The sequence below is a fragment of the Bufo bufo genome, chromosome 8 (assembly GCF_905171765.1).
Source record: "Bufo bufo chromosome 8, aBufBuf1.1, whole genome shotgun sequence".
NCBI classification, from domain to species: Eukaryota; Metazoa; Chordata; class Amphibia; order Anura; family Bufonidae; genus Bufo; species Bufo bufo.
In genome coordinates this window covers 22,932,920-22,949,997 of record NC_053396.1, presented here as the reverse complement: position 1 = coordinate 22,949,997, position 17,078 = coordinate 22,932,920, and the positions used below count along the sequence as shown (strand labels likewise).

General features: G+C 48.5%; 1 protein-coding gene across 2 annotated transcripts in view; it reads left to right on the top strand.

Annotated features, from left to right (window-relative positions):
* Positions 1 to 17,078, top strand: part of PLXNB3 (plexin B3) — a 76,840-nt gene that overhangs the window by 30,483 nt on the left and 29,279 nt on the right. For both annotated transcript variants that reach the window (XM_040405127.1, XM_040405128.1), the window contains exons 5-12: positions 5,300 to 5,400; positions 7,362 to 7,494; positions 8,169 to 8,325; positions 10,053 to 10,161; positions 11,781 to 11,892; positions 12,101 to 12,229; positions 13,676 to 13,798; positions 15,864 to 15,957. In XM_040405127.1, the coding sequence (XP_040261061.1) occupies positions 5,300 to 5,400; positions 7,362 to 7,494; positions 8,169 to 8,325; positions 10,053 to 10,161; positions 11,781 to 11,892; positions 12,101 to 12,229; positions 13,676 to 13,798; positions 15,864 to 15,957 (958 nt within the window). The remainder of the gene's footprint in view (positions 1 to 5,299; positions 5,401 to 7,361; positions 7,495 to 8,168; positions 8,326 to 10,052; positions 10,162 to 11,780; positions 11,893 to 12,100; positions 12,230 to 13,675; positions 13,799 to 15,863; positions 15,958 to 17,078) is intronic.

Sequence of the window (17,078 nt, the reverse complement as noted above, 5' to 3'; positions counted from 1 at the left end):
CCCCCTATCAGATCCCCGGTTCGGACCCCCCTATCAGATCCTCGGTTCGGACCCCCCTATCAGATCCTCGGTACGGACCCCCCTATCAGATCCTCGGTACGGACCCCCCTATCAGATCCTCGGTACGGACCCCCCTATCAGATCCTCGGTACGGACCCCCCTATCAGATCCTCGGTACGGACCCCCCTATCAGATCCTCGGTACGGACCCCCCTATCAGATCCTCGGTACGGACCCCCCTATCAGATCCTCGGTACGGACCCCCCTATCAGATCCTCGGTACGGACCCCCCTATCAGATCCTCGGTACGGACCCCCCTATCAGATCCTCGGTACGGACCCCCCTATCAGATCCTCGGTACGGACCCCCCTATCAGATCCTCGGTACGGACCCCCCTATCAGATCCTCGGTACGGACCCCCCTATCAGATCCTCGGTACGGACCCCCCTATCAGATCCTCGGTACGGACCCCCCTATCAGATCCTCGGTACGGACCCCCCTATCAGATCCTCGGTACGGACCCCCCTATCAGATCCTCGGTACGGACCCCCCTATCAGATCCTCGGTACGGACCCCCCTATCAGATCCTCGGTACGGACCCCCCTATCAGATCCTCGGTACGGACCCCCCTATCAGATCCTCGGTACGGACCCCCCTATCAGATCCTCGGTACGGACCCCCCTATCAGATCCTCGGTACGGACCCCCCTATCAGATCCTCGGTACGGACCCCCCTATCAGATCCTCGGTACGGACCCCCCTATCAGATCCTCGGTACGGACCCCCCTATCAGATCCTCGGTACGGACCCCCCTATCAGATCCTCGGTACGGACCCCCCTATCAGATCCTCGGTACGGACCCCCCTATCAGATCCTCGGTACGGACCCCCCTATCAGATCCTCGGTACGGACCCCCCTATCAGATCCTCGGTACGGACCCCCCTATCAGATCCTCGGTACGGACCCCCCTATCAGATCCTCGGTACGGACCCCCCTATCAGATCCTCGGTACGGACCCCCCTATCAGATCCTCGGTACGGACCCCCCTATCAGATCCTCGGTACGGACCCCCCTATCAGATCCTCGGTACGGACCCCCCTATCAGATCCTCGGTACGGACCCCCCTATCAGATCCTCGGTACGGACCCCCCTATCAGATCCTCGGTACGGACCCCCCTATCAGATCCTCGGTACGGACCCCCCTATCAGATCCTCGGTTCGGACCCCCCTATCAGATCCTCGGTTCAGACCCCCCCCTATCAGGTACACCGTAAGGACAGTGCAGCGCAGGCCTGGAGAAGACCAGGGAGTAGTGAGGACAGATAGCGCTTGAAGCGTATCACTCACCGCTCATCGCACCTCCTGCCTACTAATAAGCGCTTTTATAATAGAAGCTCTTACTAGTATTCGCTTTATAAGACGCACTGCCATTTTTCACCTTTTGGAGGGGGGGGGGGAGCGCGTCTTATAAAGTGGAAAATAAGGTATATAGATATACTTTTTAAAAGGGTTGTGCCAACATATCATCTTATCTCCTATACACACCATAGGGGGTAAGTATGGGATCAGGAAATCCGAACGGCAGGAACTCCATCGGGCACGGGAGTCATGTGTCCCTCTATATGAATGAAGTGGCGGTTGAGTGTACGCGCTTCATCTCTATGGGACTGCTAAAAAGAAGCCAAGTACAGCGCTGAGCTGTATCCGGCATATCTGTAGTGATGAAAGGAACAGCAGCGCACGTGTTAGGCCGCTGCTCCATTCATAAGGGAGACACCCATTGGTGTGATCAGTGGGGGTCCTAACAGTCAGACCCCTTTCTCCCCACTAATCAGACTCTTATCACCTATTCTATGGATAAGTTTAAAACCGCACAACCCCTTTAAGGTTGACTCTAAATAAAACCTTTTTCCATGCGTAGTGATGGGGAAACCAAACTCCTACGGTGCCTCTCATCTTAAGGGGGAACCACTAGGGAAACTCCAACCCGAGAGTGAACGCCCAAAGGTGTGTGACACCGTCTTTTTCGCTTACAATAAAGGTCTTTGTTTTGTGGACAGCACCGCCCCACTCTGCTGCTTTTTAGAGGCAGCATGGTTGGCCCGTTATCAATCAGACCCTAAGGTCAATCAGGTTGATGCCTGTGGGACCCAAATGTAAAATGTTAGTGAAATTCCTTTTAATCTGACACGCGCAGCTCTACAAGGTAACAGCTGTACGTTTATATACTTGGTAAAGCGGCATATGGCTGGAGATCCCCTTTAAATAAAGGAGAAGTGACCACGCCTGGTCCTAAATGGTGAAAAATTACCCTATCATCCAAAACCCAAAATAGAATGACTACTGAGAACGTTAGAAAAATCCCTGACACAAGGTAGCGTTCTGCAAGTCGGCGGATTTTAGCGTACAGTCCCACGCGGCGCTACCACCTTGAGTAAAATACATGCAGAACATCTAGAAGAGGTCCACATCAAGGTCGTCATCCTGCCTGGTCCGCCCGGTAACTGCTACCAGGAGGCCGGCATAACATGTGCCTGCTCCTTCTCAGGGAGATCTCGCCTCACAATTTCAAGGTTCTCTACCCCTTAGTGCAGAGAAGGAATAGGAAGCTGAACCCAGGGAAGATTGCATTAACCCCCTCTCTGCCCTAGACCACCACAAGTGCTGATATTTAAGTGTAACGGTCATTTTAGCGGACGCAATCAGGTGAGCGCTGTGCCTCATTGGTTCCAGTCGTCCGTCATTGGAGAGTGGAGCGAGCGGTGTACCGGCTCATAGATATTCTAGGCGACCATTAGCACCCCACTTGACTCCCTGAGGAGAGCCAAGAACCAAAGGGCTCAGCTGCATGTTCCTTCGTTTTAGCAATTGGTGGGGGTCTCGGCGCCAGGATCCCACTGATCAAAACTTACACCATAACATGTCAGACATTTTCTGAAATGATAGATACCCTTTAACCACTTATGCCCTAGACCTCCTAGGATGATTTAATCGACCCCTTCTCTGCCCTAGACCACCAGGGATGCTGTCATTAACCCCTTCACCACACTGGGATGCTTGTATTATCCCTACCTAGAACATCAGGGATAATTACATCAACCTGTTCCCTGTCCACTAGGAATGCATTAACCCCTTCATCACACAGGACCACCAGGGATGCCTATATTAACCCCTTCACTGCCCTAAACCAATAGGGATTAGAGGAATAACTTCTATCTCCTGGCTCCTAATGCCGAATCTGTAAATGGGGCCTCACCTGCTATGTGCCATTTCCACTTCTCATGTGGCAGAGGGGACCCCCCACGGCATTGACCCCTTAACTACCCTAGACCACTACGGATGTTAGTACTAACCCCTTCTCTGCCCTAGACCACCAGAAATGCTGTTATTAACTTCTTCACCACACTAGATCACCAGGGATGCTTGTATTATCCCTTTTCTTTTCCCTAGAACATCAGGGATAAGTACATCAACCTGTTCCTTGTCCTAGACCACCAGGAATGCTAATATTAACCCTTTCACCACCAGGAATGCTTATATTAAACCCTTCACTGCCTTTAAACCAAGAGGGATTAGTGGCATAACTTGTATCTCCTGGGTCCTAATACCGAATCTGTAAATGGGCGCTCACCTGCTATATGCCATTTCCAATACATATGTCTATTCATGTGGCAGAGGGACCCCCACGTCCAGGGTGCAACTGCTACATCTGCAACTTCTCTTCAGATTTTGGCATTTACTTTTTCAAGAAACCAGAACACCAAGGATTGTGGCATTGACCCCTTCAGTACACAGACCCCTTTACTACCCTAGACCACTAGGGATGTTAGTAATAACCTCTTCACTGCCCTTGACCCAAAACATAGCCACGCCCCTAAAAACACCCTCTTTTTAATCCTGTTTACATGTTTGATAGTAAAAGTTCCACTGGCAACCTTATGTTGGAGCAGAAGCCTCACCTTCTAGCGGCCGTCTGTTCTTGGGGGTAACCCCTCCATGACACGTAGACGGTGGCTGTGCAATTTGGACAATCCCTTTTAGTTATAATGTACATCATTTATGGGAAAAGGTTGTGTGTTTGTGCTAAGTGACAAATTCAACTCTGCTCCACCTGTAAAGGATTATTAAACCCCCTAATAACACATTAGACGTGCAGTGCTTCTGGGTCCGGCCGGCGGTGTTTCAGCCTTTTGCTGTATTTCACACTCAAGCAGATATCTATCCATAATTAATGGGGAAATAAGCAGCCCCACAGCATTTCCTCCAGACCGGCCGTGCCGTTGAATATTTGATTACGGGTTCACACATGCAAATTTAAACAGGCTACAACAGCCCTGACACACGACCTGACATGCATGTTGTGTTGGACGAGACGGCGTGAATATTAAAATCCGTCGGTGTACACACTATGCAAAAATTGCAAATTTTAGAAAAAATATGGAGTACGTGGCCATACGCCAGGCAGAGGTAACCTCTCATTGTGCCCTTATATCGTGTCATGTTAAGGCCACATGCCCGCATTGCGTGTTACGGTAGCGTAACCTACGTTCATCATCTCATGTACACGTTGCGGTTTTATTCTACCTGTAGACTGACATCCGCAGCGTTTCTTTCCTTTTCATGGATTTTCACTGTGGATTTCATTCCTTTCAATGCGAGGGGTGAAATCTCCCCCAAAAATTTATAAATCTGCATGGACCCACATCAAATTGAGGCCATTTTCACCGACTTACGAATTCATGTACCGCACAGCAGCGACTAATCTCCCCAGCGAGTAAGGGTCCAATATCAGCCTCAAACGGGCGCCGATCGACAATATACAAGTCAGTTGGCGCTCGCTTTTCCAATGCCCAATTTTGATTGAACGGGGAAGAGACATCGGGTGATCGGTGGCGTGTTTAATCTGGGCAATGATTTTTGGGCGCAATGATCGGCCTATGTAAAAATCCCCTTAGTCTCAAGGTGGCATAAAAATTGGTGGACCTCCAGGAGGAGGTCCCGTATCTGGATACAGTCCCTGCCGGTGCTGGCTCTGTCCATTTCCGCATAGGTGGGGCTGGCACGTCATCCGTCATAACCCTCAAGTGAGGCCACCCCTCCATGTTTTCTAATGCTGCGAGAGAGTGGGACCCCTCTCTATGGCCCCCATAATGGCTCCTAGTGGTCTCTACCCCCCACTTGTGTGTACCTCCCTTTCCCGCTGAACGCCTCGATCACAGGGGGGTGATCTGTACGTCTATTGTTCTGCAGCTTTGAGACTTCTTTTCCGGCCCCTCATACCCAGTTTCCTTTACGTTCCAGGTCAGCAGGCTTCCAGTTGCTGAGTGTTCCAGCTTTTCTTCATGCGATTCGTGTCTGGGGGCCGGGGACCCCTTCTGCGGCTGGTGCGTCCTGCAGGGAAGGTAAATAATTCATGTTCATAATTACAGCCTGTATAAAACACATTAGAGACGGATGACGGACCGTGAGGTGACATTCAGACATGTACGCTCCACTGATCGCAATGAAAACAACAATTTTTGTACATTTCAGTGGAGGAACGATAGGGTTTTAGTTAAAGGCGATCAGATGTTATCACTCCTGACAGCCATACATTACCCCCAATAGCTCTTCATATAATGGACTACAGACCCAGTCTGCTGGAGCATGGGCACTTCAATGTAACGCTCATTTAGGTATATGGATCTGGTGGTCCTGACAAGACAACCCCTTTAATATCCAATATGGCCTTTTTTGTGTCAAATTATGTCCCAGGTCCCGAGGATCTAGTATAAATACTTCTAGGATAGTGAATAAGTGTCTGATTGGGGTGGCGCCGACCGCTGGTGTTCCCACTGATCACTAGAACTGGGATCCCATGTTCCTCAGTTTTATATGGAGCTGTGGGCACCCATGTTTGATGCTCCGCTATTCAACTCTAATGGACTCCCAGAGAGGGCTGGGGTCTGTAACGTAGAGTTGAATGGTGTTGACCGCTATTGGGGAAACGCCTTCATTTTCATGGTTGGACCATCACTGATCAGACACATAGCCTCCCCTGTCCTGAGGAAAATCCATTTAGAGGGGTTCTCCCAAGACCAGCATGGTGCAAGGGTTTAAGAAGAACCAAAAATCTCACCTGTCACCAGTGTTTTAGTTCCTGTGTGGAGCTCCCTACTTCTCCACTTCTGGTCCTTGTTGGACCATGAAGCTTGAGGTGCTAATTGGCGTGTAGATGGCACATCACACTTCCAGTCCAACCGGAACCAGAAGCAAACGAGAAGACTGCCGGAGACAGATGAACCCTGCCTGTAAACATGAAAAGGGATTCCCAGTCTTGGAGATCCCCTTTAAGTGGCATGAGAAGCTAGCTAACTTCTTCCATCGCCAGTGTCACTACACTTGCCTAGTGAACGGATAGGAGGGTTCCCTCACTGATTGACCAGGACACCTTACAAAGATGGAGGGGTGAGCAGGCTCTGGGTGACCTGGTGACAAAGGGAGCAGCCAGTATGGTTGACTGTGTTGTATATCACACCACTTTTGCTGTCCCTTTAACCCGTGGCTGACAGAACCACCAATGATGGTGATGATAAATCCCATTCCATGGGCGTCTTCTATGTCCTGGATTTACTTGGGTTATAGGATGTTTGTGTCATTGTCCAGTAAACGGTTTATGGTTATAGTTGTACGTATAAAATGTGTGTTTTCTTTTAATGGGATAATTATATTGACTCATTTACATATCAACGACATGATGAAATTCAGTACGACGTATTTGTGATGGGGTAGAAAGTGCTCACCATGGTTTGCTACTGTGAGTAAAGGCAAAAAGCACCGAGCAGATCCCGATGGAAGCCAACAGGTGTCCATATGCCCCATTGGGGAATGGTGATGTCCTAGAGGGGACCCGCGGAGAGCTGGTAGATCCATCCTGTCCATGGACGGAGATGTGATTGATGGACCACCATGCAATGCTACATTCTCCCCCACATCACAGACCTCCTCTTTCATATGAGAACTTCCATGGTGATGCCACCACAAGTCCGGCTCTCAAGACCCCCGGCAAACAGCTGATTTTATTGGGTTACAGTGCAGCCAGCTGTACATTGTCCTGCAGTGACCACTACAGGGGAAAAAAGGTATTACATGGAGACATCAAAATCCATGGTCATCCGTGTAACACATGGACAGACCCAGTTTACCAGGTCAAGAATTAGCTGCTCTCCTCTCTGACTTGTAGGACGGGTTCACTAGACAGCCCCTTTAAGTCATATTTCCCTGGATTTTACTTTTTGATTTGGCAAAGCCACCAATATGGTTTTAACGCAATAGGGCCTCCTCAAATCCGCTTGTTCTCCAGATCATCCCATTCTCCTTTCAGGTGCACAGAGAAGCAGCAATGTGCCGACAGCAACGAGGCGAACCACTGGCTATGGAGCTTTGACCATCAGACTCAATGTGTGTCCATCCAAGGTCTCTTACCAGCTAACCAGAGCAGACATGAGCAGACACAGGTGCGTGTGACACAGTACGGAGGGGTAGGTAGCCATGTAAAGGGTGACTAGTCTAAATAATATAGATCTGCATATAAAGCTTTGTTGTCCTGATTTTGAGCTATATATGCCCTTTTCTTCTCCATTCACAACCAAAGTGAAGGTCAAAGTTCTACTGGAATTTCAATATAGTCATGTGACCAAACAGCTGAGAGGTTGTCTCGAGAAGACGCCCCCTTTAAGGCTTCGTTCACATCTGCGTCGTCCATTCCGTTCTTCCCTTCCGTCATTGGAACAGAAAATTTCAGTGCAAGCCGTAGACAGACACCAGCACCCGTTGACTACAGTGGGTTCCATTGGGTTTTCATTATGGTGCCTGTCGGTTTTACCCAGCACTTTTGAAGGAAACAGTGAGGGAGGCTCCCATTAGAGCAGGTGTGAACAAAGCCTTAAAACAGAAGCCAGCTGATCACTGCTAGTCTGGTTTTGCCACTACCAGCCACGTTTCAGTTCAATGACCGTCCATGCTGCAGTGTGGGAGCCGCCCTTATAGAGTGGACCTCCGTTCTGATACATAAAGGGGGGTCCTGCGTGGGGGGGTTAGAGGTCATATGAGCACGGGTTGCCTTATAACCAAGAAGCAAAGATATTCAGACTTTGTAGATAAAGTGTCCTCTCGTTCCGTGTACTGTCAGGTCTCCATGACTGTGCTGAACTTTCCAGCTGGTGCGGAACAAGACAACTGGAAGTGTCTTTTTAACGACTGGTCCAGTCCTGCACAGGTCTACGGGAACAAAGTCAGCTGCCCCTCTCCTCCACCAGAAGAACTGCCTCCAAACCAACACGACGAAGGTGAGCTTTTCCCCTATACGGCTTTTTTTTTTTTTTTCACGTTGCCTCCATGCATCACGGAGACCAGCGTAGTCGCCCAGTATCCCGCAGAAGATGGTTGCTGGCATCCATAGAGCAACATGTTTCAGGTTTGTCAAGACCCTGGCTGGTCAGGCGTCTCCTCTCAAACCTCTGCTCAGCGTGTTGTTGCGTTTTTTTCTATCTCCTGGTGCGAGGCGTCGTGTCTCTGCCCCACTGTGCTCACCCTGTGGTGTAGTAAAGCCCCGCCATATACATGAGAGAACGTTCGGCTGAACCCTGTGTATAGGGGGTCTCCCAAATGTCCCTGGACCACAGATGTCAACGAGGGGAGCATTGGTCATATTGGAGTTGGACATGACCGAACCTTTATCCCCTACCAGAAAATTCTGACAATGACTTATTCCCATTTGCCCTTTGACATCACCATGCACGCCCCACCAAGCATGCATGTTTACGGAGGCAGTGACCAGGCGTGTGGGTAATATCCTGTATAGTGATACGAAGGTTTCACAATCTATTATACAAGTGATCCCTGGCGAGGAGGTGAAGCAGAACCCTTACCCATAGCCGATAAGTAAAGGGCAAAGCTGTTCCAGAATCAGTAGCTGCAGAAGGACATTTCCAGGTTCAGGGCTCAGTGTCTGATGTGAACACAGGTTGTGGTACATTGCTTGGGAGTTCTGGTAGTCCTTAAAGGGCATCTGTCAGCAGTTTTGTACCTATGACACTGGCTGACCTGTTACTTGTTCACTTGGCTGCTGAAGACATCTGTGTTGGTCCCATGTTCCTATGTGTCCGCACTGCTGTGAAAAATTATGTTTTAATATATGCAAATTAGCCTCTAGGAGCAACGGGGGCGTTACCCTTACACCTAGAGGCTCTGCTCTCTCTGCTACAGCTGCACTTTGATTGACAGGGCCAGGCAGTGATCACATTTACACTGCCTGGCCCTGTCAATCAAAGTGAAAAGGGTGTGGCAATTGCAGAGAGAGCAGAGCATCTAGGTGTAATGGTAACGCCTCCATTGCTCTGAGAGGCTAATTTGCATATATTAAAACATGATTATCCTCAGCAATGCGGGCACATATGAACATGGGACCAACACAGATGCCTTCAGCTGCCAAGCGCACATGTAACAGGTCAGCCAGCGTCATAGGTACAAAACTGCTGACAGATGCCCTTTTAAAGGCTTCCTCTGCTCCCACATCTAATTTACATTACAAATATTATTGAGGCCTCTCCTTGCCTCCTACCTTCCTGGACACGCTCAGAGCCTGCCATGTCTTGTGCATGAATGCGCCCTCTGCTGGATATTACAGGATGGGGCGTTTTTCCTCCTTAACAATTACTATTGGGGTCATTTATTAAGATCGGCATTTAGACGCATGTCTACATAACTTAGGCGTATCCACTACCGGCCTAAAAATAAGACTGCTCCTTTGCTGTCATAGATTTAGATCATTTTCTACGTAGAAAATGATAAATGAGACTCCCCCGTCTTTAGACCTGGCGTGAGCGGGAAAAAAATCAGCGACGGATATACACCAAAAATTGGCGTATATCTAATAATAATTGACCCGCTATATACATATATTTCGATCTAGATGATGGTGATATTTATCCGTATGTGAAATACATCTACCGTTATATCTTTTCTTCCTTTTTTTTTATTTTTTTTTATTTTTTTATTATTATTATTTTTTTAGATCACGTGACTGTCCGTTTGGCGCTGGTCTTCCAGGAAGTCACCGTCGCAGCGACCGACTTTGTCTTCTATGACTGTGCGGCTGTTATGCACCTGGCAGTAACTAATCCGTGAGTTAGAACCCTACATTTTGTTACTGCTGTCATGGACCTACAGTACTGGTGTGAACAGGTGTATGGAGGGAGGGGCGGCATATGCCTGTACAAAAAGCTTTCCATCCTCTGTGGATGTGCTAATGACGGGATGGTGTTACCAGAAGGTGGCGGTACTTTATTTTGCCGTTATGTGAGTATTTCTTCCTGGGGGGGGGGGGATGGGGTGAAGAAAGACTGTAGCTCTCCACACTTGCTCGGGGCTTCTTGGGCTCCCTTGGAACAGTTAGGTACCTGAAATATTTCAGAGAACCCCTTCCATACTTGTCTGATGGAGTAGGGAATCCTCAAGGCGCATGTCTCCTAGAACAGACCTAGCCGTGGGGGAGGGCACCCGCTGCAGCCAGTTGCCTTACAGGCAGGTGTGAGCATAGGTTTTTTTTTTTTTTTTTTTTTTTTTTTTTTTTATGTAGGACGGAAAGTGAATTATCTGGTGGAAATTCTATGTTTTTCTCACAATTTTAATTACAATATGAGACTAAATAGGATCAAAGGAGCAGAGGATTTAGGAATTCTTGTTTTGTGTGTAATTTTCCAGATTTATTCGCTGATTTTTGTTGTCTAAAATCCCTATTTGAGTGGAGATATTCTCATTATAGCTAATATTGATGTCATGGAACGATTGTCAGCTTTTAGTATGTATTTTCCGGTGATATTTGCATGATCCTAGCAAGATATGTGACGAGACACACAGTGTGAATAACCCCTTACAGATGTTAAAGGGGTCCTCTCGCCTCAGCAAGTGGCATTTATCATGTAGAGAAAGTTACTAATGTATTGTGATTGTCCATATTGCCTCCTTTGCTGGCTGGATTCATTTTCCCATCACATTATACACTGCTCGTTTCCATGGTAACGACCACCCTGTAATCCAATCAGCGGTGGCCATGCTTGCCCACTATAGAAAAAAAGCATCCACAGTCCCGGTCACCAGAGAGGCAGACATTTTTTCCTATAGTGTGCAAGCACGACCACCGCTGATGGATTAGAGGGTGGTCATAACCCTAAAAACGAGCAGTGTATAATGTAATGGAAAAATTAATCCAGCCAGCAAAGAAGGCAATATGGAGAATCACAATACATTAGTAAGTGTCTGCTATCCACTTTCTCTACATGATGAATGCCATTTGCTAAAGTGACAAAACCCCTTTAATACAAGGCTCTTACTAATGTATTGAGATTGTCCATATTGCCTCCTTTGCTGGCTCTATTCATTTTTTCCATCACATTATACACTGCTCATCTCCAGGGGTTACGACCACCCTGCAATTTATCAGTGGTGGTCATTCTTGCACACTATAGGAAAAAGCGCCAGGATTTGGTGGCCAGGATCACATATATAGGCGTTTCCCCCCCCCCCCCCCTATAATGTGCAAGCACGACCACCACTGATGTACTGCAGGGTGGTCGTAACCCCTGGAAACGAGCCGTGTATAATGTGATGGAAAAAATGAATGAAGCCAGCAAAGGAGGCAATATGGACAATCGCAATACATTAGTAGGTGCCTTTGTAATAACTTTCCCTACAGGATAAATGCCATTTGCAGAAGTGAGAGGACCCCGGTTTGTCTCTACAGGTGTAGCGCGTGTGTGAGCAGTCCCTGGCGGTGTTACTGGTGTCTGGCTGATCAGCTTTGCTCTCATACTCCGCAGTGCAGCCAAGAGGAGACCATCATCTACAGCCAGAATGTAAGGATCGCCTGTGATCTAGGAACATAGCGCTAGAGTCGCGGTGACCTCAAAAACATGGTGCGGCACCGCTGCCGTGAGATCGGGAGGAGAATCTACCATGCTTTTGGGTTACCATGTCCTCAGCTGCTGTGGGTTGGCATTTGCACATTGTGATCGTATGTTACCGTAAACTGCGAAAAACTCTTGGTTTGTACGGTCCGTGCAGGAGGATCAGAAGGAGCTGTGGGGTCCGGGATCTTGCCCGCGAGTGGAGAAAGTTGAAGGCTCTCCCTTGATTCATGTTGGCTTGGAAGCAGAACTGGATCTGATAGGATACAACCTACAGCTCCTGAATGTGAGTATACCTTATCCCAGTGTTTCCCAACCAGTGTGCCTCCAGCTGTTGCAAAACTACAACTCCCAGCATGCCCGGACAGCCTTTGGCTGTGCGGGCATGCTGGGAGTTGTAGTTTTGCAACAGCTGGAGGCACACTGGTTGGGAAACACTGCCTTATCCCACTGTGTTTCTGTATTGTGGCCATATGAAAGAATAGACACAGATTCTATTGCTTTCACAGGAACATAAAACAGCGCCACTCTTGTCCATAGGCTGCATCTGGTATTGCAGTTCAAGCCTCATTCAAGTGACTTGTGTAAACTTGCCATGCATGTATTGTTCTTCTTGGCAGATTCCCTACAGCATAGGCAACTATGCATATGGAATCTTTATGATGGCTTTAAAAGGGCAGTCCAAGTTTTCATATCTTTTTTTTTTTTTTTGTCCAGGATTAAGCGCCACGTTTTCCCTGGTCTGTGCCTAGTGTTGCAGCTCATGCACATACGATTATGAACAAACCTGGTTCTGTTTCTTGGGGAAAAAAAATGCAGACCCTTTCTCCTAATTCCCTTTAAATAAAAATATTACCTATCGAATTGCAATCTACAGTATCGGCATACTTAAAGGGATTGTCCATCGGGTGAATGGGCTTGAGCTGCAATACCATAAACGGCCATGGACATGATCAACAATGCTGATCAAGCCACTTTTTGGGATTCCAGACGGCCTTTTTTAACATTGATGATGTATTCTCCGGATAGACATCAATATCCTATCAGTGGGGATTCAACACCCCGCACTCCTGCCAGATAGTTCGGGGTTACTCCAGTGCTGGAACTACACCGCTCCATCCGCCCAGAGATGCAGTGCTGCACATATTAAAGGGGTTATCCAGGAAATGATCATGGTGACCCCCGCCGATCAGCTGTTCCAGGGAGCCGCCGCGTTGACGATAGGTCATCAGTAGTAAAATCCCGGAAAACCCCGTTAGCGCCAGTGCAAGCAGTGCTGTAGTAACCAGCTCTGCCCTTTAGGGTCCATTCACACGTCTGCAAAATGGGTCCGGATCCATTGCGGAACGGATTCGGACCTATACATTTTCAATGGGGCCGCAAAAGATGTGGACAGCACACAGTGTGCTGTCCGCATCCACACTTCCGTTCCGCCAAAAAATAGAACAGGTCCTATTCTTGACCGCAGACACGGCCAAGAAAAGGCATTTCTGTTTAAAGTGCTGGCCATGTGCGGATCGAACATGGCCGGTGTCCGTGTTTTGCGGATCCGCAATTTGCAGACCGCAAAAGACTTGCGGACCCTAAAACAGTGGATGGAGCTGTGTAGGTCCAGCACCAGAGCTTACCCCAAAAGAGCTGATTGGCGGGGGGGGGGGGGGGGGGTGGAGTGTAGGCTCCTGTTGATGCGCCAGTAGTCCTTTCTTTACAATCTGCTTCTTTTGGTCCAAAGGGAGAGGCCCTCGAATTCAGCTGCATTATCGAGGTGGAAGGGACGCCCATCACCCTGAGAGCGCAGATTGAGAGGATGACTGTGGGGAAGGACCTGTATAAAGTGCACTGTCAGACCCATAAGGTAAGTGAGATCTTCGGTGTAATCGGTTTCAGGTTGGCATCATTTAAAGGGATAGTTTGCTCTTTGCAATTTTTTTTTTTTTTTTTTTTTACAAACCGGACATAGTGGTTTTTGTCCAGCCGCCTCTCTGCATATTTGCCGTGCTTAGGCCGGATCTACGCTGCTCCCCATTTTAGTGAATAGGGGGTTGGGCAGGCTTCCAGCAGCTCGCGGGTGTACACTGTAGTACGGATCCGGCAGCCTGCCGGACCGAGTAAACGCCACTGTGAAAGTAGCCTAATCGGCTAATCTGTGAGGGAACCCATCAGCGCCACCACAGGGAAAACAAAGCATTACACAGTTCTCATGGAAATCAGTGGGCTGTCTGTGTAGTGCACAGGGCCGGGTCCTCCTGGGTGAGGGTCTTTTTGTAGGGATTTTCTGATCTGACTTATTGATGGCATTCTCAAACGTGTCAAGATTTTTATTAAAGGGGATGTCTCACTTCAGCAAGTGGCATCTATCCTGTAGAGAAAGTTAATACAAGGCACTTACTAATGTATTTTGATTGTCCGTATTGCTTCCTTTGCTGGTTGGATTCATTTCCAGGGGTTACGACCACCTTGCAATCCAGCAGCGGTGGTCATGCTTGCACACTGTAGGACAAATCTGCGGCCTCTCCGGTGCCCGGGACTGTGAGGTCGCGCATAGGCCGGCACTTTTACTTATAGTGGGCAAGCATGACCACCGCTGCTGGATTGCAGGGTGGTCGTAACCATGGAAACGAGCAGTGTATAATGTGATGGAAAAATGAATCCAGCCAGCATAGGAAGCAATATGGACAATCACAATACATTAGTAAGTGCCTTGTATTAACTTTCTCTACATGATAAATGCCATTTGCTGAAGTGAGACAACCCCTTTAAGTCCCAAAAGGACTGGTTAAAATTAGGGATCGACCGACATAGATTTTTTAGGGCCGATATCGATAATTTGTCAACTTTCAGGCCGATAATTTATACCGATATTCTGGGTATTTTTATTTTTGAGGAAAAAAAAAATTTCCTACGCAAATCTGCTGAAAATTTATGTTTATTGTTAACGTGTATTATTATTTTTTTTTTTTTGTAAATCTTTTTCATTTATACTTAATATTTTTGTGTTTTTTTTTTTTTTACTAACTTTTAGCCCCCTTAGGGACTAGAACCCTTGTCCTATTCACCCTGATAGATCTTTATCAGGGTGAATAGGACCGCACACTGTCCCTGCTGCTCTGTGCTTTGTGCACACAGCAGCATGGAGCTGAACATGGCAGCCAGGGCTTCAGTAGCGTCCTGGCTGCCATGGTAACCGATCAGAGCCCCAGGATTACACAGCTGGGGCTCCGATTGGAGGAGCAGGGGAGAGGGGATCCTGTGGCCACTGCCATCAATGATTAATACTGGGAAAGGGGGGTGGGCGCACTGCGCCACCAATGATTAATACTGGGGGGCTTGGGGGGGGGGGGGGGGTGCACTGCGCCAGCAATGAAGATAAGTCTCTCATTCATTTACAGGAGGCGGGAGCTGGCTGCAGAATCACATAGCTGGCTCCCGACCTCTATGAGCGGTAGCTGCGATCCGCGGCACCTAAGGGGTTAACTACCGCGGACCGCAGCTGCCGTTCATAGAGGTCGGGAGCCGGCTATGTGATTCTGCAGCCAGTTCCCGCCTCCTGTATATGAATTAATGAAAGACTTATCTTCATTGGTGGAGCGGTGGCCACAGCCCCTCCCCTCCTCTTGTCCTCCCTCCTCTAATTGGCGGCAGCAGCAGCAGCATCACAGGGGGAGGGAGACACTGCTTCCTTCTCCCCTGTGCTGCGGAGGGAACACAGAGCGCTGACAGCAGCGCGTTCTGTGTTCCCAATACGTTATCGGTATATCGGCAAAATAGATGCCGATACCGATAACGTCCAAAATCCTCAATATCGGCCGATAATATCGGTAAAACTGATAATCGGTCGATCCCTAGTTAAAATATAAATGTGTAAATGTAAACATGTATAGGACATAAATATTCATGTCCGTCGGCTTCTTCTCTCATAGTATGAGTATCCTCTACAAGTGATGGAGCATCAGGTTCCTGTGTACGTGAAGAAAGGGGACATGTACCGCGTGGACAATAATGGTGACGTTACAGGTAAACCTTCAGAGATGTGGAATCCAGGCATCAGCTGATCACCCTTAAAGGGGTTGCCCAATTTAGTTAAAAAAATGACTGATGTAAAACAGCAGTTGTCATAAAATAACGTATACTCGCTCATTCACCATTAGAAATACTCGCCCATTTCACCCCCTGCTGCTCTTATCAGACACACCAAACTTTGTTTGGCAGCAGCGATGACTTGCTCATACACTCCACTTGACCACTGCAGCCAATCACTGACCTCATCGGTCTTGTGCTATGTACCACTGAAGCCAGTGATTGGCTGCAGTGGTGTCCAGGGTATGAAGCGAAGAAGATGGCGACGTGGCTGCAGCAGCGGGGGATGAAATGGGTGAGTATAGCTTCTTTTATAAGGATTTGACAATTAAATTAATTTAATGAGTCGGACAACCCTTTGAAGGTCGAAGGGGAAATTTAGTGTCCCTTCTTCCCCTTCTGTTTCCCCCTCTTAGGGGTTCAAGAAAAGAGCAAGCGGAGACCTCAGCAGTGGAGGGAGTCTCTCTCCACACCTAGGTTCTGATAGGAGTGTGTATGTGTGGTCTGAAGGTACCTTCTCCCCCTCTCTCCTTCCCCCGCTTAGGGGTGTAAGAAAAGGAGTCAGAGGAGATCTCAGGAGTGGAAGAGGTCGCTCTCCACACCTACCTCCCGATACCAGTTGTGTCTGTGACCTTACGTGCATTTGCCTTCCTCCTTTTAGGGGGTGTAAGAAAGGAGCAAGGGGAGGGTTTCTCTCCACACCTATGTTTGACTGCTCATTAAAGGGGTTCTCCGGGCTCTCCTATATTGATGACCCGAAGATATCCCCACCGGTGGGGGTCCGACACGCCCGCGATCAGCTGTATGAAGGGAAGGCGTTCAAACAGTGTGCACGTGCCGTCTCCCATCCGGCTTACCGATGCTTTACCATAGGGAGCAGGAAGGGAAGGCGGCCCATGTGCACTGCGCACACCGTCTCCTCATACAGCTGATCGGTGGGGTTGCCTGGTGTCAGACCCCCGCCGATCTGAAATTGATAACCTATCCTGAGGACAGGTCATCGCTGTAGGAGAACCCCTTTAAAGCGAGTACTCACAAAATCGAGTACTCCTCTGTTA